The sequence below is a fragment of the Asparagus officinalis genome, chromosome 5 (assembly GCF_001876935.1).
Source record: "Asparagus officinalis chromosome 5, Aspof.V1, whole genome shotgun sequence".
Classification (NCBI taxonomy): Eukaryota; Viridiplantae; Streptophyta; class Magnoliopsida; order Asparagales; family Asparagaceae; genus Asparagus; species Asparagus officinalis.
Window position 1 is genome coordinate 6,404,608 of NC_033798.1, and position 21,743 is coordinate 6,426,350.

Sequence of the window (21,743 nt, forward strand, 5' to 3'; positions counted from 1 at the left end):
TACAAGCCCCTTCTGGCGCTGTCCATGAGGATCATCGTTGATGATTTGCATTTTTACCTTTGACACTGGCTCGGTTTGAAACCAGGACAAAGGAACTGATCCGAAGCTAATTGAGACTGCGTTTGCGCCTACTTTCTTCTCCATTGGCTTCGGTGTCACAATACCAACATCAATTAAGGTTTGTATTTTGTCTTTTAAGACATAACACGTCTTAGTTGGATGGTGAACCCTTCTGTGATATGCACAGTATTTCGGGTCATTGGTCTTCGTTGCTTCTTCTTGGTTTGTGACCAGTGGAAGCTTGATCTTGTTGTTCTCTAATAAGTATTTGAAGATGACCGGAACTTCATCATCTTTGAATGAGTATTCCTTCGGGAATCTGGGCTCCAAAGTCTTGGGTTGTCTTGGAGGCTGTTGATTCTGATTTGGTGCCAGCTGGAAGGATGACTGCTGCGGTTGTTGTTGCGGTGGCTGTTGTGACGTTTGATGTGTGTCGACAGCGGCCACGGACCCTCTTCCTCTGCCTCGAGGACTCTCTCCAGATTCTTTCTCTTGAGAAAACGTTCAGCCTGTTCACCCCTCACTTTCAATTCCTTCCAAGTTTTAGAGGGCACAACCCCCATGACCTCTAACACATCCAATGACAAGTTATTGTGACATGTCTGTAGGATGAACTCTTCTGTGAGTGGATCTCTGCAGTTCACCGCTTTGTCCCGGAATCGTTTGACAAAGACGTCAACTGATTCCCCATCCTTCTGCTTTTCATCCAATAACGTGCCAATCGAGACCTCTGTGTCATCGTCGAAGAAATTAGTGAGGAATAGTTCTTCCATATCCTCCTAGCTAGTGATACTCCCGGGCTTAAGGCGTCGGTACCAATCAAAGGCAGGCCCGCGAAGGGTTCCTACGAATGACCGGACCATCAGGGCTTCGTTCCCGGATATTGCGCCAAGATGCGACTTGAAATAGATCAAGTGCTGAGTTGGTGAACCCCTGCCAACAAAAGGAGTAAAGTTAATCAAATTAAATTTCTGGGGATAAGGAATCAGGTCCCACTCCCTCGGGTACGGGTATGGAATGCCCGTTTTCTTCACTTCTTGAGCCGTCATCAGAGCGTTGACTTTGCTCTCAAGATCGTGCATCTTCTTGTCCTCTTCCTCGTTTTTCTTCAAGTAAATCTGTGGAGGTTGAGTGGATGACTTGGTCGGACCTCTTCCGGAGTTGTCTTTATCTGGAGGAGGATCGTCAAAGGTAGTCTCATCCTCTTCATTACGCCAGCTGGATTCCGCCTTCTGGCTCAATTCTGGTTGGTGTTGCTGAACCTGCAAGTCTCGCATCTGCTGCATAGTCAATTCCATTTCGGTTTTGAATTCAGCTCTAATTTCTTCGCGTTGTTTAGCCAACGCCTCCTGCAGGATATGAGCCAGTTGATCCGGCGTGATCGCGAACGATTCTCTGACTTGCCCAACACTGGACGCGGTATCATCCGATGCAATGGCGGAACAAGTATATGATATTTCTTCATCTGAAGAGAGCCCCTCGTGTATTCTCTTGTAATCTCGACGTAGGTTGGCTCTTCTTTGTAACCGCGACATCCTTTGAGAAAGACCCCGCTCAACCCTCCCTCCTGGAGAGAAATCAGGGTCAGGATTGACTGATTTTTGCTTTCCTTTATTGGTCATGTTGATAGTGACCTCAGGGAACTCATCTTGTTGGATTACAGATTTCGTTTTGTTGAAACGTCTTGTTTTGGGTCTTGACGCTTCATTGGACAATCTTTGAAATACGGAGACTCTTGAATTATTTTTAGAGCATCCGCATTCTGTCAGCACCGCTTTAATGAGTCTCTCGCAAGCGCAATGAGACTCGTTTTCTCGGACGCTTCTCTTTCTTGAGTCATTCTTCTGATAGTACAGCTCATCATTATTGTGATTCGAGCAACCTATCCTTTGTTTTTAAACTTTGTTAACATACACAGGACGACTGGTCGTCGTCTCTGTGCGATCCAAAGTTAAATTTTTAAATCCACCCCCCTGCGGGTGTGGAGTTTTCAGAGGTCCTAAACGAGAGTGAACTGGTATTCTCTCGTTTTGGACTTGTGCAGTTCTGACAGGAGGGTGTTTACGACCCCCTGCATATGAAACCATTAGCGGTTTATTTGCTGGACCCGGATTTTCTTTAACTGGGGCTTTGCCTCGATTGTCAACTGAAGGACCGAGGCGATCCGCCATTGTTATCTTAAACTTGGACAAATCTGGGCTAACCCAGGGTTTTACTGCTGATGCAGTAGACGGGCATGGAACAGATGTTTGCGGCGTCTTCGGCATCCAAACTTTACGATTCTTAGGTGGCCTTTCAGACACCGTCTCCTTCTTGGTTCCTTGGGCTTGTTGACGAAGAACGCGAGCATGAGCGGTCTTCGCTTTACGCCTTTGTATCCGTTCCTTAAGGGTTGAACGGGCCCTTTTGACGAGAGTCCACTCCTCCGTCGTAAGTTATGCAGAAATATGATTATTTTGCCGTTGAGGCAACTGAATCATTTTCTGCCTCCTCGACTCTAGGTCCGCATAGTAATGGACCCCGTCGGTTTGTTGCATGGCCTTAGCCAATTGTCGAGCACGGCGCTGACGCTGTCTCTGACGAGCTCTTTTCGTCAGCACCGGTGAGCTATTAATCAATGACTCCGTAATTGGTACAGAGTCACTTGGAGCAGAAACGTTGCAGGCAGATTCCTTAGCAACGATCGGGCAAGAATCTTTGCCTGCGGCCTCCGTTGGAGTTGCAGACTTGAAAGTTTTCGAAATCTTCCTATATTTGCGAGATGAGGAAGATTTCGCGGATGAGGACGACAAGTACTCCTCAAACTTCGCCTGATCGAACTCGTATTCGATCTCTTCATTGACGATGATCTTGATCGGTTGCGACACCGCGGCCTTGGCAGCGAGGCCGCTGGCTCCCACTGTGGTCGCCAGCTTGTTTGAGTCAAAAGTCGGTTCTGTTGAAGAATTCATTATAACTTTGTTTGATTACAATAAATTCGAAAGAATAATCTTTTTATAAGACTTTTTCTACACAACAAAACGAAAATTACAACTTTTGAGAAACAAACACAAAAATCGTCTATCGATCTTTGTTTTCGTGGGACTTTGCCTGTGCCGGGAACGCTTTGGTTCGTGGACCGCCGATTCACAGATCGTGAAGAGGGGGCTTATGATTCTAACTTCGTTATCGAAGTAGAAATTGAAACGATATCTTATCGAAGTAAGATAGTCGTTCTTCTTAAAATCAAGTCAAAGCTCAATTTCAAGGCGTTGCAAGAAAAGAACTCAAATCTCTGCTCTCTCTGCTCTGGAATGCTCTAAGTATTTATAGCCTCTGGGGTAATAACTGCACAAAAACTCAACAAACGAAGAAGTTAGCTGGCGAGACAGTGTTTACTGTCTCGCCCAGCGAGACAGTAAATTTGCTGTCTCGCCCAGCGAGACAGTAAAATACTGTCTCAGAAAATGAATATTCCTGGCAGTTTCTCGCTGTAACTGCCTTCCCACGTTTCAAACTCCGTTATTTTGGCAGTTATTCACGTGATTTTCGCCCACGATGTTTTCCACGTCCCTTGGCAGTTGATGGACACGTGTAGGGTAGTTATCAAGGTAGTTTTGACCATTTCAACACTGTCTCACTGGCGAGACAGCAAATACTGTCTCGCTGGCGAGACAGCAAAGCCTGTCTCGCTGGCGAGACAGCAAAGCCTGTCTCGTTGGCGAGACAGTTCACTCCTGTTTTGATTTTCAATATGAGATCCCTTTGAGTGATCTTCTCTATGTTTGGGATATCTATTAGCATTTTTTGACGCCTACACATGTCTCTCACCACATACTCCTCTCGGTGTACAAGTGTATTACAAATTATATCTCACAAATAGGCACAATAACAAATGTTTGTTCTCTATAATGGATGAGAACTCAATTGAAAGCTCACACTCTAAGTAACACTCTCAACCCCAATATAATATGTATGAAATACTTAAGCTTAAGTGGGTGTGTGTAAACAATGAGCAATAACAAAACCAACCTTAATTATAAATCTAGCTTAGTGAAAAGATAAATAACAAATATAAATATGTAAAGCTAGAATTGAGTTTAGTGAAACTTCTCTAAGATAACAAGAGTAAGAGAGATGAGAGATTAAAGCTCAAACACCAAAGATGATCTCTTCTTCTTCTTGTGAAAATCACTTCACAAACAGAACTTGTAAACACACTAAACAAACTTTAAAACCCCTTGTAAACTTGTTTAAAACTTTTCTTAGTTATTGGGAGTGTTAAATGTAATGGGGTATATATAGGATAGAAGAAACCAGCCCAAGAAATCATCAAAAAACAAGAAAAAATAATAAAAAAAATATAAATCTGAAAACTAGCCATTACTGTGCAACAACTATATTATGAGTAGACTTATGACAGGTATGAGTCGACTCATGTCTGCATGAGTCGACTCATAGGTTTATCAGTCGACCCAGCAGATAAAGCTGCTAACAGTTTAACAGTTCATGAGTCGACTCACAAGTTTAACAGTCAACCCAGCAGATAAAACTGCTACCTGGACAATGGTTCATGAGTCGACTCAACACTGTAGTGAGTCGACTCAAAACATGCACATAGCCTATTTTGAGCAGAAAAACTAATTTTCAAATACCTTTAAAAAATAGCAAATAAATTCTAAAAATGTAAAACTTTAGAAAATATTTATAAACATGAATATAAACATGTTAGAGAAAGAATTTTTCAAATTTCACTTCTCATTTGTAAAATCTTATCATTTTGCAAAACACATAAATACATGTTTATTTTAAACACTTGAATTTTGATTTTTGACTTAAAACTTGTTTTGAAACCTTTTGAAATGTTTTTATGGACTTAATGAAATATGTCTATAATGATTGTTTAGTCCATAATATACTAATATAGTATTTGCATAAAAACACCTATGTTTTGAGAAAAATCATAAATATATGTGTGTGTAATATTGAGCTTGAAGGATTTGCACACAATATATATATATATATATATATAGTTTATTTTAAACACTTGAATTTTGATTTTTGACTTAAAACTTGTTTTGAAACCTTTTGAAATATTTTTATGGACTTAATGGAAAGATGTCTATAATGATTGTTTAGTCCATAATATACTAATATAGTATTTACATAAAAACACCTATGTTTTGAGAAAAATCATAAATATGTGTGTGTAATATTGAGTTTGAAGAATTTGCACACAATATATATATATAAGACTTATACTAATATACCCAAGTGAAATATGAGAAGCTTGCTCTCTTGAATCTTTGACTTGATTATAGCTTCATTTGAAATACATAGTTAAAAATTGTTTGTTAAATCATCAAAACAAGATTACAGAATTAGGCTCACCACATGAGTCCTAATAGAAATGACTAAAAATGATAAAAATCATGGGTTACAGGTCATGAAATTTTGAATTTTTGTATGTGACGCCCCTAATTTCACATAAGGCTGCAGTCCAAGGTGAACTCAGAGATGTCAAACCTGTCATGCACCCACACTGTGTAATAACATGTTTCTGCAATCATAGTAATATCCTCTAGTAGAATTAAAAGAAGTATAGGTACAAAACAGACAAAATAGAGAAGTAAACGTAATAGACATGATATGGAAAGAGATATCTCATAAATAAAATCATGCCTCACTATAATACATCTGATATATGGAAGAATAAAAATGTCTCAACATGAATCAACTGAAAATCGTACTAAGGCACACTGCCTTTACAATATGAAATAAAACTCTAAAGTCTTAATAAAATTACAAAAATCTACTGTGGAGCCTCTACTAATAACTCATATGACGGCGACTATGTAAGAACTCTGTCATCCTGCGGCTCTCCGAACCTCTGTACTACCTGAAAGAAGAGAAAATAACAAAAAAAAACCACATAAAGAGCGTCAGAACGCTACAGCAAGATCACATTCATCCGCCCCCAAGGGAAGGACTACTAGATGGAGTGGAGGCTCTATCTATAAGCATAGTCTAACTAGATTATTTTTCTTGTATATCTAAGTGGAATTAATATTTAGAAACCTATAACATGAGACATAGTACGTCGATCGAAATAATCTAAATAAGGAAACCCTCATGTATATACCATATGTCTTAAATTATAGATATCTAAATATTAATACCGAACTAAGAGTATACGAACTGAATGAAATTAATAATTAGAAATCCACAACACGAAACTGGTACGTTGAGCGAAATAATCCAAACAAGAAAATCCTCATGTATATACCATATGTCTCAAATTGTGAATCGAAAATCGTTAATCCCAACTAAGGCATAAAGAAAGCAATAAAGGAAATAAAAACATCAATACATTGTATTTATATTATCCTCCACTATCATTGGGGAGATAGAATAAATACCAATATATAAACCTGTATACTTTCAAAAGTAAAGTATCTTGGTCATATATCTCAATGATGAGTCATATTCATAGATGGCATCTACCAAAGACTCAGGCTATCAATTAGCTATCTCAGGGCAACTCTTTGTAAGATTCTGAAACTTAGCATCATCATGTGCAACGGACTACCCTGTAGGTATCCTAAACAGTGTACACGGCTCATTAGTCTCATCACGATCTCAGTGCGTAATATGAGTGTGGGACGACCTACCATATAGGTATCCAAAAAGATGGCTCACAAACCACATCGCACCCTCGTGCGGACGGACTACTAGACAAAGCATCCAAACCTGACTCAATGGCATGTACAAATAGAATATCGACGCACTACCCCACGTAGTACTAAACTGAGCTCATCAACGATATTTATCTTATGTATTAACTATATAAATCTGGTATATCTATGCACTATCCCATATAGTATTGAGCTGTGCTCATCAACGATATCCAACGATTGTATGAACAATAAACAACCCAACAATTGATATATTCCCCTGTGGGATACTCATGTGTGTGCACCGACATTGTACTTATATATTTGTGAATCTACATGTAAAGAAGTGCGGCTCGAACCCCGCGAACACATCTCAAATAGATACAAAACACAAACTCAGAAAACAGCTTTAGTAGTCGACTACTTCACTTAGTAGTCGACTACTCTGAGTCCATCCAGAATCTGAAAAATTAGACTGATTGTGAGTAGTCGACTAATATGAACATTAGTTGACTACTCTGCTATGAAAACGTTTCTATGAGTCGCACCAGGAAAGGAGTAGTCGACTATACATGTTATTAGTTGACTACTCTGTGTTAAACAAATTTTTGTTTCTCAGGTTTTGATGTTTTTGCGATTATTCCTTAAACAAAACTGATTCAAATTACATGGAACATAGGAAAAAGGTTTTAGTCTTCTGAAATTTACAACCAGAGATTAGTTCACATGATTTAACTTTTGGATTAATCGCTGATTAGGGTTTAACTTCATAATTATTCAAATTCTCACATAAAAAACATTAATTTTCACATGATTAACTTGGACAAGGTTATAACTAACATTGAACAGAGATAAGCTTGTTTAAAATACGTTCATATCATTGTGATCTTACAATCTAGCGTTTAAGCATGATTAATTTACACGAAAAACTCGATAAATTAACAAACTAGGGTTTGCACATGGGTTAAACTTAATTAATAAATTAAAAATGAAATTATCATTAACCCTAATTATTATGATCATGCTTCTAATGTAAACATCAAGTAAAAACGTCAGATCTATCGTGGGTTAAAGATCTATTATAAAAAAGCTACCTTTTATCACATGTAACTATGAATAAACATGCAAAACATTGATTTAAACATATTAAATATTAAATTACTAAGGGTGCGGGTTTAGATGAAGATGATCTTGCCTCAAGGTGCTGTTGAACTCCTCAACCATGTGTTTGCAAGATTCCTCTTGAACCACGATCACCAAACTCCGTCTTCCTCTCGACAAATGCCTCAAAACTCTCCCAAAACTCACAAATTAGGGTTAGAGTTTGAGGAGGAAGGTGGATGGTGTACATCTCACGTGAAAGAGGGTAAAAAGAACTTTAAAATGAGTATATATACGCATATATACAATTGGGTTCGAAACAAAACGAATCCGATCCGAAATCTAAAAGAAATCTAGAAATAGTCTGATTAGTTGACTAATGCCTTCATTAGTTGACTAACGACCTTACTAGTCGACTACTCTGAGTAGTAGTCGACTACTAACAACTCAGTTTCAGGTTTGTGCATGATTTTATGCATGTTTCTCATCTATACTCACATATATACATTAGATTGATCTCAAATCAATCCCTAGCATACTCAAGCATATAAATATGCTATTTATAACCATATAACATACTTATTACTATTTATCATAATTTATTCAAACTTTTGGGGTTTTATATAGTATTCACGAAATTATATGTCAATATGATCATAACATTTTATTATATTTTTATATCCTCATTATCTATCTTAGTTGGATAAATATATCTGTAGGCGTCAAAAAATGCTAATAGATATCCAAATACAGCTCAAGAGGAGATCATCAAAAAATCAAAGAAAAAAGACAGTCTTTACTGTCTCTCCGCGCGAGACAGTGTTTACTGTCTCTCCGCGCGAGACAGTTCTCACTGGCTCAGAAACTATTTTATAAACCGCCGACACGGTCACTATAACTGCCAAAGAACATGGGAAACGTCGTACAGTGTTTACTGTCTCTCCGCGCGAGACAGTGTTTACTGTCTCTCCGCGCGAGACAGTGTTTACTGTCTCTCCGCGCGAGACAGTGTTTACTGTCTCTCCGCGCGAGACAGTATTTACTGTCTCTCCGCGCGAGACAGTGTTTACTGTCTCTCCGTGCGAGACAGTTCTCAAAGGCTCGGAAACTGTTTTATAAACCGCCGACACGTGCCAATTAACTGCCAAAGAACATGGGAAACGTTGTGGGCGAGAATCACGTTGACAACTGCCAAAATAACGAAGTTTGAAAACGTGGGAAGGCAGTTACAACAAAAACTGCCAGACGGTTACTGTTCACGAGACAGTATTTTTTTCCGCCAACTGTTCCTATGGGTTATAAATACCCCCCGAAGGCCATTTTTGAAGGAGGCTGATCAGAGAGCATCCACAGGCTGATTTCAGAGCAGAGAGGGCAGAGTACTCGAGCTTCTGTAACTCCTTGATATTCAGGCTTTGACTTGATTTCAAGAAGAACGACTATCTTACCTTGATAAGATATCGTTTCAAGTTCTCACTTCGATAAACGAAGTCAGAATCATAAACTCCTCACGATTCGATCAGAATCTGTGATTTGGTGGTCCACGGGCTAACACACCCCCGGCACAGGCAAAGATTCCACGCAAGCAGTGATCCAAACAACGATCCTGCGTTTGTTTCCCAAGAGTTGTAATTTTCATTTTGTTGTGTAAAAGAGGTCTTATAAAAAGACTATTTCTTTGAATTTATTGTAATCGACTGAAGATATAATGAATTCCATGACAAAACCAACTTTTGACGCAAACAATATCACTAATAACATATTTTATCTTAATTTACAGGCTAATGAAGAGTTTCAATATTATTTAGAATGTGTAGTCCAGTGATAAAATTTTGTAACCATATTCCATGATTGGATGCCTCAAAGCAAGCTACAAACTCTGCTGCCATAGTGGATGAAGCTACAAGTGTCTGTTTGACACTTTTTCATAATATAGCTCCTCCTGCTAACATATAAATGTAGTCTGATGTATACATTCTGCTATTTTGGCATCCAGCAAAATCAAAATCAGAGTACCTAATTGTCACACTCCGCTTCCCAAAATACCAGGGAATCGGAATGTGAACAAGCCCGCGACGTATTAGGTTGAGTAGAAATAAGTACTAGACCCCTTCTGCTCAATCTAATACCGCGACGTATTAGGTTGAGTAGAAATAAGTACTAGACCCCTTCTGCTCAATCTAATACGCTAAGCGTCAAGCAAATATAAAGCGAAGGCACAGGTCCCCGATCACAGTGGCGAGAATATAATAAACAACTCAGAACCAAAAGATACATATCACAACTGTAATGATCATCCAGACATAATATTCGGGCTAAACATGCCCTTATACAAAACTATCTGAATACTGGGGAATATAAAAATAGTACATCGACCAACGAAAATAAAAGTACTGGAAAGTAAACTAGGATCATCAGCTAAGTAAAGAGGTAACTAAGCTTCGACTTGTTCTTCTGCTCCATCTGCAAAGCCTTCCTGCGGAGGATCCTCTGGCTCCTGTACTACTCCGAACTGTAGCTGTCCGTCCTCCAAATCTGACGTACATCCCAAGAGGAAAGGAGTACGTCAGCGTGCATGGCGCACGGCAAGATCCCAAAAGGAAGAATAGAAACGGTCGTGCGACCAATGCAATAATGGTAATAAAAAAAATGGAAACATGCAACTAAAATACTAATAATCTAAATATAATTTACTATTAGAAAATAGAATAATCAGAATAAATCTAAGGAAATTAACCAAGTAACAAGTCGATCATGTCGCTAGCGATCAGAATAATCATCCAAGTACATAGTCATACACTAGATGAAATTAATACTTAAAAATCTACAACAAGAGACGTAGTACGTCGAGCGAAATAATCCAAACAAGGAAACCCTCATGTATATACCATAGTCTCAAATTGTAGATAATTAAATATTAATCCCGATCTACGTATGAGCAATCCGATTTCAGCCTGGTCCGAACTCAAGCTAAACTCGGGTGAATGTCAAGATCACGGACCAAAGTGACTACACAAGCTTCACTTTGACCCAACAAACCAACCCCAATGCTACACAAGATCATGGGGCGAGCCTGGAAGATACATCAACAGTCTTATCCGATCACATAAACACGGACTTCCCCATCCCAACTCTTCTCGTTTTGCTAAGTCAACAACACACAAGTCTCTAGGTCTTATTCATGTCACACAGGTCACTGTAGTCATAAACTCATAACGATTCTCAATCACAACAAGGAACAATCAATGCAGCTAATCATAATATCATAGCATATCAGATAATCAAAATTAAGAATTTGAATCATAAAATTGTTCTAAAATAATCTTCTGAAATAATAATTTATTTACTTCAAAATAATTCTTTTTTTTCTAAAATAAATTCTTTTCTCATTATAATAATTCTAAAAATAATCTTTTAAATAATAAAATTCATAAATTCAAAGACAAGATAAATTCTCATTAATTCAAAATATTCTATTTTCCCAAATAATTTCTTTTTAAAAATATCTATCATTCTAAAATAATTTCTTCCACAAGATAATTTCTAAAAATTAATATGATTATTCTAAAATAATTCTTTTTCCCCGATAATTCCTTTTAAATTATTATAATTTTTCTAAAATAATTTCGTTCTTAAATAAATTCTTTTTAATTAATATAATTATCCAAAAAATAATTCAGTTGTCAAAATAAATTCTTTTAATTTATCATAATTATTTTGAAAATACTATTTATCACATAATGACGATTTATCTAATATTATTCATCAAACAATCCCACGCAGATAAATATATCAGATCTAAAATTACAGATAACTCATAAAAATATAAAATTCAGACATAAGCAAGTGGGATCTTGCCTCGGGTATATCGTGGACCGTAGTGGGGGTCGTCGGGGTGATTGCACAGCGTTACGACGAGTTTCGCGGAATCGACGGCTAAAATTACAATTTGAGTGTTAATGCGACGTGCAATATTCAAACGAGTATAATGAGGTGTAGATAGGTAGCCCAAGTGAAAGAAATATACCGTGTGATAGACAACACGAAGGGCTACGTACCGGCGAAGGAATCGACAGGAACGGAGGTCGGAGTTGACCGAAAAACGCGTGCGAAGTCGGCTCCGAACTGCAGTTTTCTGCAGCGAACTCACTGATTCGGCTCGCTGTTCGGAACTTCTTCCCGCTGTGCGGGTTCGCCGGAGGTGGGAGGGGGTGACGACGAGCGGCGACGGGGATTGGGCTCGGCGAGGTGGTTTCCGTCGGCGCAGCGGAGGAGCTGCAGCGAGGCGAGGGGTGGAGTTGGTGTTGTGGGCAGGGGGAGGAGGGGTCTGCGGTTGGGTCGGGCAGCGGCGGAGCTGCGGCGAGGGTAAAGGCAGCGATGACGAGGTGGGGTGGCGGTCTGAGTGGCTGCAAGAGGAGGTTCGGCTGCTGGAGCTCGTCGGAGCTCGTGACGGCGATCAGGGGCGCGGTTTGAGCGGAGAGGGAGGTGGAGGAGCTGGTGATAGAGTGTTGGCGGCTGACAGCGGAGAGGGGAGAGGGGCAGTGAGCTCGGGGTGGTCGAGCTGGGGGAGCTCGACGATGGCGGCGAAGAGCTCAGGGCGGCGGCGAACTCAGGGGAGCAGCGGCGAGCGGCGTCTTGGAGCGGAGGTGCGACGTCGGAGCTCGCGGCGGCGAGCTGGAAACGCGCGGGTCTCAGGCGGCGACGGGAGCCTTGCCTGGGAGGGGGAGATGATGGTCGGCGGGCTGAAGTGGAGGAGGTTGCGCGGAGCTCAAGGCTGGGCGGAGCTTGCGGTGGCGGTGTTTTTGGTCGGGAGCTTGGCTGGTGCTCGCTGGTCCGTCGGGAGCTCGAGTGATGGGGGAGAGGCTGGAGTTGCGATGAGGAGGGGCGGAGAGATGATGGCGGTGGTTGAGGAAGTAGGCTTCTTGGGTTTGCTTGATGAGAGAGTGTCAGAGAGAGAGAGAGCACGGAGAGAGAAATGTGAGCTGAGTGTGAGAAAGAGAGAGAAAATGAGAGTGAAAGAGAAGGAGTGGAGATTTTTGAGGAGGGGAGAGAGAATCTCGTGGGAGAAGAGAACGAGAGAGAGAGTTGAAAACGAGAGGGAGAGAGATGAATTCGGGGTTCTTTTGAGGAGTGGGAGAATCACGAGGTTGGGGTGTGCGGGAAACATGGGGGAGGGTTTTAGGGAAAGTGGGGTAGGGAGAGAGGGAGAATGAGAATGAGAGAGATGGAGAGAGAGAGAGATACAGAGTGAAACACCGCAGAGAAAAACACAGGAAAAAATACCCCTTTAAATAAAAATAAAATTTAAAAAATTAAAATACCAGAAAATTTATTCAAATAGATATTAAAATTTATGGTCAAAATAATAATAACAATAACAATAATGAATAATTAACTATTAATTAAAAAATTTTACAGAAACAATTAAATTTATAATTAACAAAACTATTAAAATAATATAATATCGTATTTTAAATCGTAGAGAATTCTAGAGTAGGGAAAATACAAATACTCCTTTAGAAAAATAATATTTAATATTTAAATACCAGAAAATTATTTAAACCCGTATTAAAAATTTACGGTCATTACACTAATGACCTCCAGCTGATCTGATTTTCTATATGTGAGTATATAATCTTTTATTTTCTGAAGATACCTCATAACCCTTTTGACTATTATCCAGTGATCAATACCAGTGTTGCTTAAGTATCTGCCTAACATCCCAACAATATACGCAATATCCAAACGGGTACACACCTGAGCATATATTAGACTTTCTACAGCCGAAGCATAAGAAATATTCTGCATTTTCTGAATTTTAAGGTTACCTTTAGGGCACTGATTGAGGCTAAACTTATATCCTTTAGCAACAGGAGTGTCACCTGTTCTGCAACCTTGCATGCCAAACTTTTTGAGTACTTTATCGATATAGCTCTTTTGTGATAATCCAAGAATACCTCGAGAACGATCTCGATGTAGGATATAGCTCTTTTGTGATAATCCAAGAATACCTCGAGAACGATCTCGATGTATCTGGATTCCTAATATAAAAGAGGCGTCCCCAAGATCTTTCATCTCGAGAACGATCTCGATGTATCTGGATTCCTAATATAAAAGAGGCGTCCCCAAGATCTTTCATCTTAAAAATCTTTGAAAGAAATCTTTTGGTTTCGTGCAATATGCCTATATCATTAGTGGCAAGCAATATGTCATCGACATACAAAACCAGGAAAATATACTTACTCCTACTGAACTTATGATATACATAGTCATCAACAATATTCATATCAAAACTAAATGAGATAATTATTTGTTGAAACTTGTAATACCATTGACGAGGAGCTTGCTTGAGTCCATAAATGGATTTTCTTAATTTGCTAGCCATATTCTTCGGGTCTCCTGACACAAAGTTTTCTGGTTGTACCAAATAAATCATCTCATCAATGTCACCATTAAGAAATACAGTCTTAACATCCATCTGATGTAACTCAATATCAAAATGAGCTACAAGCGTCATGATGTTCTAAAAGAGTCTTTTGATGAAAAGGAGAGAAAGACTATATATAATCAATGTGTTCCTTTTGAGTATAGACTTTAACCGCAAGACGTGCCTTATACCTCTTCACATTACCATTTACATCCTGCTTGATTTTAAAAAATCTATTTATAACCAATTGGCTTTGCACCTTCTGACAATGAGACAAGTTTCCAAACCTTATTGTCTTGCAAAGACTTGTACTCTTTATTCATGGCATCAATCCACTTTTGAGAATTGGAACTTTTTCATGGCCTGAAGGAAGTTGAATGGATCATCTTCCAACATTACATAGTTTTTCTTATATTCTTGGAGAAATACAATATAATCATCCGGAATAGCATTGCTTCTTTCTCTTGTGGATCTCCTTAATGCATGGCACTGGTTCTTGAGGTTGTTGATTTTGTTCTTTTGGAATAGGGAGTTGTTCAACATTATCATTTTAAGGTTTCAGATTTACTTTTTAATCAATAATGTATAGGTGTCATGCCCCGCTTCCCAAAATACTGGAGAATCGGAACGTGAATAAGCCCGTGACGTATTATATTAAGGAGAATAATTAAAAATAAATATTTCTTCTCAACCTAATACGCTAAGCGTCAAGCAATATACAATGCGAAATCACAGGTCCCCGATCACACATAGCAAGAATATAATAAACAACTCAGAATGAAAAAGAGACATATCACAAATAGAATATCATCCGAGACACAGATTTTGGGTTTGCCCTTATTACAAACGGTCCAACTAAAAATATAAAAATACATAGTCCATAAAAAAGAAATATAACTAGCCTACATCTCACAAGAATCCATAATTACCTTAAGTAACAAGGTCATGTAACCAGTCATTCTATAACAGGTCACTGGTCCACATCTCACACAGAGTCAACGTTCATATTCTCGGATAAATGATTGTTGGCATATCCCCTACATGCATCCAATACCTCTACAAAAACTCGGTCAGAGGACTACACGCAATCCGTTTTTAGCCTGGTCCGGACTCAAGCTAAACTCGGGTGAATGTCAAACTCACGGACCAAAGTAACTACACAAACTTTACTTTGACCCAACAAACCAACTCCCGTGCTATACAAACTCACTGGTGCGAGCCTGGAAGATACATCAATAGCCACATCCGATCACATGAACCAAGACTTCCCCATCCCAACTCTTCTCGCTTTTCTAAGTCAACAATCATAACCTGAACTAGATCTCTGGTTCACCTCCTAATTTTAGTCAATGCACACACACATGTCACTAAGTCTTGTTCATGACGCACAAAACCACTAAGTCATGAACTACAATCATCTCGGACCCATCGGATGCTCGCAAATTGACTGTCTTCGTAAAGCAGTCAATACTAACGTGGTAGAAAGATAACCAATCCATACCAAGGATAACATCGAACTCGGACATATGCAACACTATCAAATCGATGACTAACTCAGACTCATCTAGTCTGATGACACATCTCCTACAGATAGAAGGGACACTCCCCCTAGAGGAGTAGAGACTGACAACGGAATATCTAAGGAATGTGCTACAAGCTGAAACCTATCAACGAAGGTATGAAAGATAAGAGATAAGCGAATTTCCTAAATCAAACTAGATCCGAGCTGAAAAGGAAGTCACGAAGAAAGCTCCGCTCGTACCCTGATCACGCGGTACTACTTTATAAACTCTGCTAGTGGTGTAACATATATGGGACCATCTGTCCTTCACGAATCTCCTGGATAAATGCAAATCTGGCCTGCTGGCCCCTAAATCCTCAGATTAACAAGTAGTGTCTCTATTTCCCCGCTGCTAGACGAAATTGTGACTATGAGACTATCGACCGTGACCTCTATCATGCTAGTTTCTTGCTGGTGTACTACGACAAATCTTTCACTCTTTGTTCGATCTTGTTATGATTGTAACATGTACTCCAAACTCTGTGCTACTTCGGCGCTCTCGAATCATATGGTGCTCCTTTCTTATATTGTCCTTGTTGCTGGGTTAAAATCATTCTCCCGCTGCTAGGATCCTCTAGATTCTGTAATAGTTCTCTTGCCATTGTCATTGTCACTATTTTGGTTTTGATTTCTTCCTTCACTAAGGGTATATCTCCCTGCTTCACTTAGACTAGCTCTAACTATTTATTAAAGTAGTGACTAAAATTCTCCCAAATAGGTGATAATTGCTGCCCCGTCAAAAATCTTGATGTCGTTGCTATCCTCCAACGATGTCCTCAATGCTGAATACATCAAACTTCTGCTTGATACTAAGTCGACGTTCAAGAAATTTTTACATACTCCTTCCCTTATAGGTTACAATTGAAATTGGTGTGCCTTGAAACTCTGGTGCTCTTATTGTCTGATATCTTTCTTATTCTTTCAGAGCTAAACTTCCTGCTCTACGGCTTTATAAATAGCTGATTGTGGTGATAGTGATGCCCTTATTGGTATTACCTCTTTACTTTCACGACGGGTACAACCGGTGATGGAACTCCTGAAAGTGGTACTGCTGACGAAAATGGATACACCTCTTGCTCCTCGAGTTTTGTAAGATCTTGTTGCTAATGGTGCCATGAAGTCGATCAAATATTGTGGAGCCTGCTGCGGCTCGGCTCTGCATGCCCAGTTCTTCAGGTACGAGTTTTACCTCGACCACATCCTCGTTTCGATATTTATAATATCGAAAGGAGAGCTTAATTATGAATTCATAACACATAGTATTCACGCAAATACCTTCAATCAACTTAAAATAGTTGTCCTAAAAAAATATTATCAAATTTTTAGATATACGCATATATCGTCCTCACTCATACTAGAAAATTCTTATCGGACTCTATACATAAATCCTAGAAAACTCTAACCTAGCTCCACGACTCGATACAGGATGATCCTAAGGATACTGAAACTAGAGCTCTGATACCAACTGTGACGCCCCTGGGTTCACACAAGGCTGCAGTCCGAGGTGAAACCAGGAATGTCAAACCTGCCATGCACCACACCGTGCAATAACATGTTTCACCATCACAATTACTATCTCTCTAGTAGAGTCAACAACATGTGTAGGTACAAAAGCAAGTAAAAGATAATACAAAAGATATATGATAAAATAATAGAGATATATTTCATCATCCAGCATACAAAAATATAAAGTGAATCTCTGAAATAACTAGTCTGGAGATCTCAACAAGTCTCAAATACAGAATATGTGATAAAAGGAAATAAGGCACATAGCCTTTACAACTTCTAGAATATAACTCTTAAATGTCTAAACAAAATGTCTACAGTGAAGCTCTATAAATAAAATAAAACTACAAATGAAAGATGGACGCAAATAAGTATCGCCATCAACCTGCGACTCCCCGTGCACCTGGCTCGTTACCTGAAATGGGAGGGGACAACGAGCGTCAAAGCGCTAGCGAGCAACATCACAACCAACCCCAAGGGAGAGGGCTCGTTGCATATAGAAAATACAGTTAGTACATATATACATGAAATCATTTATCCTAACACTAAGAGGATTTTAGTATTTAGGAAATTACAACACGAGCATATGTATGTCGAGCGAAATAATCCAAACAAGGAAACCCTCATGTATATACCTTGTATCTCAAATTGTAAATCCCTAAATACCAAACCCAAGATCTAATACAGGAACAATAATATAAAGAAGACTAACCCATCTCAGAACTCAAATACCATGTTATGTCAAACCCCACATAAGTGTCATGTCCAGCCTATGTAAGTGTAAGTGTTATACTCAAGGTTTAAACAGGTGTCCAACACATGGACTAAGACTAGGTGTAGTGGATGCCCAACAGATGGACTGTATATATAAATTGTCCAACACATGGATTAAATGATGAATGTCCAACACATGGACTGAATATAATGAATGTCCAAAACATTGACTGAATATGATGAATGTCAATCACATTGACTGAATATGATGAATGTCCAACATATGGACTGCACATAATAATTGTCCAACACATGGACTGAATGAAATGTGTAGAATATCGATGAGGTATATGAAAAGGATGCATATACACTAATTTCACACGTGTCTCGGTATGCAAATCTAAACTCATGTCCGTAAGCCATCTCACATATGAAGATACATAATAAACAATAATTTCTAACGCCAAACATTCGAGGTGACTCCTCGTTTATATTAAAGCACACAACAAAAGTAAACATGCACAAACTGTGCGGGCGATCAACCAAAACAGGCAGAAACCCTTCACAGGTTTCTGTCTGCTTCGAAACAAATCTAGAAGTGACATCATTATTTCCCAAACATGATATTATTGATATCAACATATATGAAACAACATGAAATGAAATATTAGCATGTAAATATATCGTCGAAATCCTAAATATTTATATACACATGTTTAAACATTTTAAAAGCAAAAACTTGTGATTTAAATCATGATTAATAAATTTTAGGTCTGAAATTTGTCAAAATTACTGTTGTAATCAATTAGAAAATTATGATAATGTATTCTCACTTCATGAGTTATAAAGATCTATCTTTTATACACTAAAAATACGTTTTAGGCTCGAAAAATCCGAATAAAACTTAATAAAACGTGCAAAATAAAAGGGTGCAGAGTTGGGCTAGATGTTACTTGCCTCAGATACTAAAAAACTCCTGCCATATGAAAGAGAACCAATCCCCTTCGCTGTACTGCACAAAACCCGCTGAAAAATCCTCCGAAATCCCTCAAAATCGCCAAAAAAAAGAACTAGGATTTGAGAGAGGGGAAAAGGGGCTGCTAGGGTTTGGAACACAGGAGAAAAGATGTTTTTTTCGTATTTAAACATGAGTATATATGATAGCAAACCCGAAAAACTACAGCCCAAAACCCGAAACCCAAAACTAGAAAATCCAGTCTGACTAGAAACATACTTTTTAGTATTTTGACTGTAACTTTCGCATCCGACCTCGGAATGAGGTGATTAAAGATTTGTTGGAAATCTGCTGAAGATATCTACAACTTTGGTCTTTTAAGTATTTCCATATTCACAACTTATTAGTGTGTAAAATACAAAATCTCACCACTGGTCATAAATTTTCAGATTTATACATCAAGCATGATTTGTGCATTTGCTCTTATATATATACATATATACATTGAGTTGATCTCAAATCAATTCCTAGCATACTCAAACATCATAATATATTATTTATAAATATAAAACATATTTATTATTATTTATCATAAAATATTTAAAATTTTGGGGTTTTACAGTACGGGGCGGCGATGGGTTTGGGAAGAAAGAGAGGAGAGGGAACGAGAGAAAAAGAAGAGAGGTTATATATATACTTAGGGTTAGAGTTAAAATAATTAATAAAAATATAATTAATTATATTTTAAATCAAATAAATATGAAAAAATTATCTACACAATAAAACGTACCAATTATACTAATATAACAGATAATACGCAATAGTAGTAATAATACAACAAATTATATAATTAAACAAGAATAGTTAATAAAAATATATTTACTTACATTTAAAATCAAATAATTACAGGAAAATTATCTACATAATAAAACGTACCAGTTATGTTAATTCAACAGTTGATACACAATAGTAGAAATAATACAACAAATTATACAAACAATACGTAATTAATAATACAACATAATACATGAAATCATACGTAATAGTAATAATAATACAACTTATTATTTAAAATGATACGTAATAGTATTGATAACACAACAGATTAATTCCAGAAATTTTTTTACTACAAAAAATTAATTTATATATATTAAAATCATTTAAATCAATATAAAATTTAAACTTTTAAATCTTAGAAATTTCTAGAAAATCAGGAAAAATACAAATAATCTTTTAAGAATTCGCGATCATTACATTCTATCCCCCTTAAAAGAAATTCCACCCTCGAAATTTAAAATAAGAATGATGCACAAAAAACCTAAGGACAGATATGGAACGATATTCATAAGCAAAGGAGATAAGAAATAAGAAACAGTAGGAAGTTATGAGACAGAAAACAGTGGGAAGTTTTGGAGTCAAAAGTGATAAGGTAGGGACTAAGACATAATTCGTCGAGATGATAGAATAATGGCTAACTATAGTCTTACGGATAAAATATGATATGCGTCTAAATTATCCATTATATTCTCACTAGTAAGAACTCGGGACCGTGACCTGTATGGGCCACCAAAAAAACCTGTCACGCCCCGCTTCCTAAAATACCAGGGAATCGGAACGTGAATAAGCCAACGACGTATTAGATTGAGAAGAATAAATAAAAATAAATATTTTTTCTCAACCTAATATGCTAAGCGTCAAGAAATATACAATGCGAAGTCATAGGTCCCCGATCACATATAGCAAGAATATAATGAACAACTTAGAATAGAAAAGAGACATATCACAAATAGAATATCATCCGAGACACAGAATTTGGGTCAAACATGCCCTTATTACAAACGGTCCAACTAAAAATATTAAAATACATAGTCCATAAAAAAATTACTGCTAAAAATAAACTAAGGACCATCAAATGACTAAGGAAATAGCTAAGCTTCAACTTGTTCTTCTGCTCCGTCTACAAGACACTCCTGCTGAGAATCATCTAGCTTCTGTACGATTCCGAACTGAGGTTGTCCGTCTCCTAAATCTAACGTACACTAGAAAAAATAGGTGTACGTCAACATGCATGGCACATGGCAAGATCCCACGGAAAGAAATAGAAACGGTCGAACAACTAATGCAAAAACAGTAATAATAATAATAGAAGCATGCTACTTGAATACTAATAATCTAAATACAATCTATCACTAGATGATAATAATCTAAAGAATCTAAGAAATCAACCAAGTAATAAGTCGATCATGCAGCTAGCGATCAGAATAATCATCCAAGTAACAATGTCATACAACTAGATGGAATTAATACTTAAAAATCTAAAACAAGAGACGTAGTACGTCGAACGAAATAATCCAAACAAGGAAACCCTCATGTATATATTATATGTCTTAAATTGTAGATAATTAAATATTAATTCTGATCTATGTATGAAAAGAAATACAACTAGCCTACATCTCACAAGAATCCATAATCACCTTAAGTAACAAGGTCATATAACCAGTCATTATATAACAGGTCATTGGTCCGCATCTCACACAGAGTCAACATTCATATTCTCGGATAAATGACTGTTCGCATATCCCCTACGTGCATCCAATACCGCTACACAGAGTTGGTCAAAGGACTACACACAATCTGTTTTTAGCCTGGTCCGGACTCAAGCTAAACTCGGGTGAATATCAAACTCACTGACCAAAGTGACTACACAAACTTCACTTTGACCCAATAAACCAACCCCGATGCTACACAAACTCACTGGTGCGAGCC

The 21,743-nt window shown here is 38.0% G+C and overlaps 1 protein-coding gene across 1 annotated transcript; it reads right to left on the reverse strand.

The window, feature by feature from the left end:
- LOC109841461 (proline-rich protein 36-like) lies at window positions 10,096-13,715 on the reverse strand. Its single transcript, XM_020410429.1, has 5 exons — window positions 13,643-13,715; window positions 13,471-13,528; window positions 11,842-12,329; window positions 11,673-11,750; window positions 10,096-10,349 (listed from the first exon to the last, which is right to left on the reverse strand). The coding sequence occupies exons 1-5, from the start codon at window positions 13,713-13,715 to the stop codon at window positions 10,249-10,251; spliced, it is 798 nt and encodes a 265-aa protein (XP_020266018.1). The 3' UTR covers window positions 10,096-10,248.

Excerpts from the sequence above, each read along its gene's own strand:
- LOC109841461 (XM_020410429.1), bottom strand. The coding sequence starts at position 13,715 with ATGCAAGGTTGCAGAACAGGTGACACTCCTGTTGCTAAAGGATATAAG. Across the intron at positions 11,751-11,841 it reads TTCGTGTTGTCTATCACACG|CCGTCGATTCCGCGAAACTC; the intron begins GTATATTTCTTT and ends TTGTAATTTTAG. Across the intron at positions 10,350-11,672 it reads CGGTCCACGATATACCCGAG|ATTTGGAGGACGGACAGCTA; the intron begins GCAAGATCCCAC and ends GATGTACGTCAG.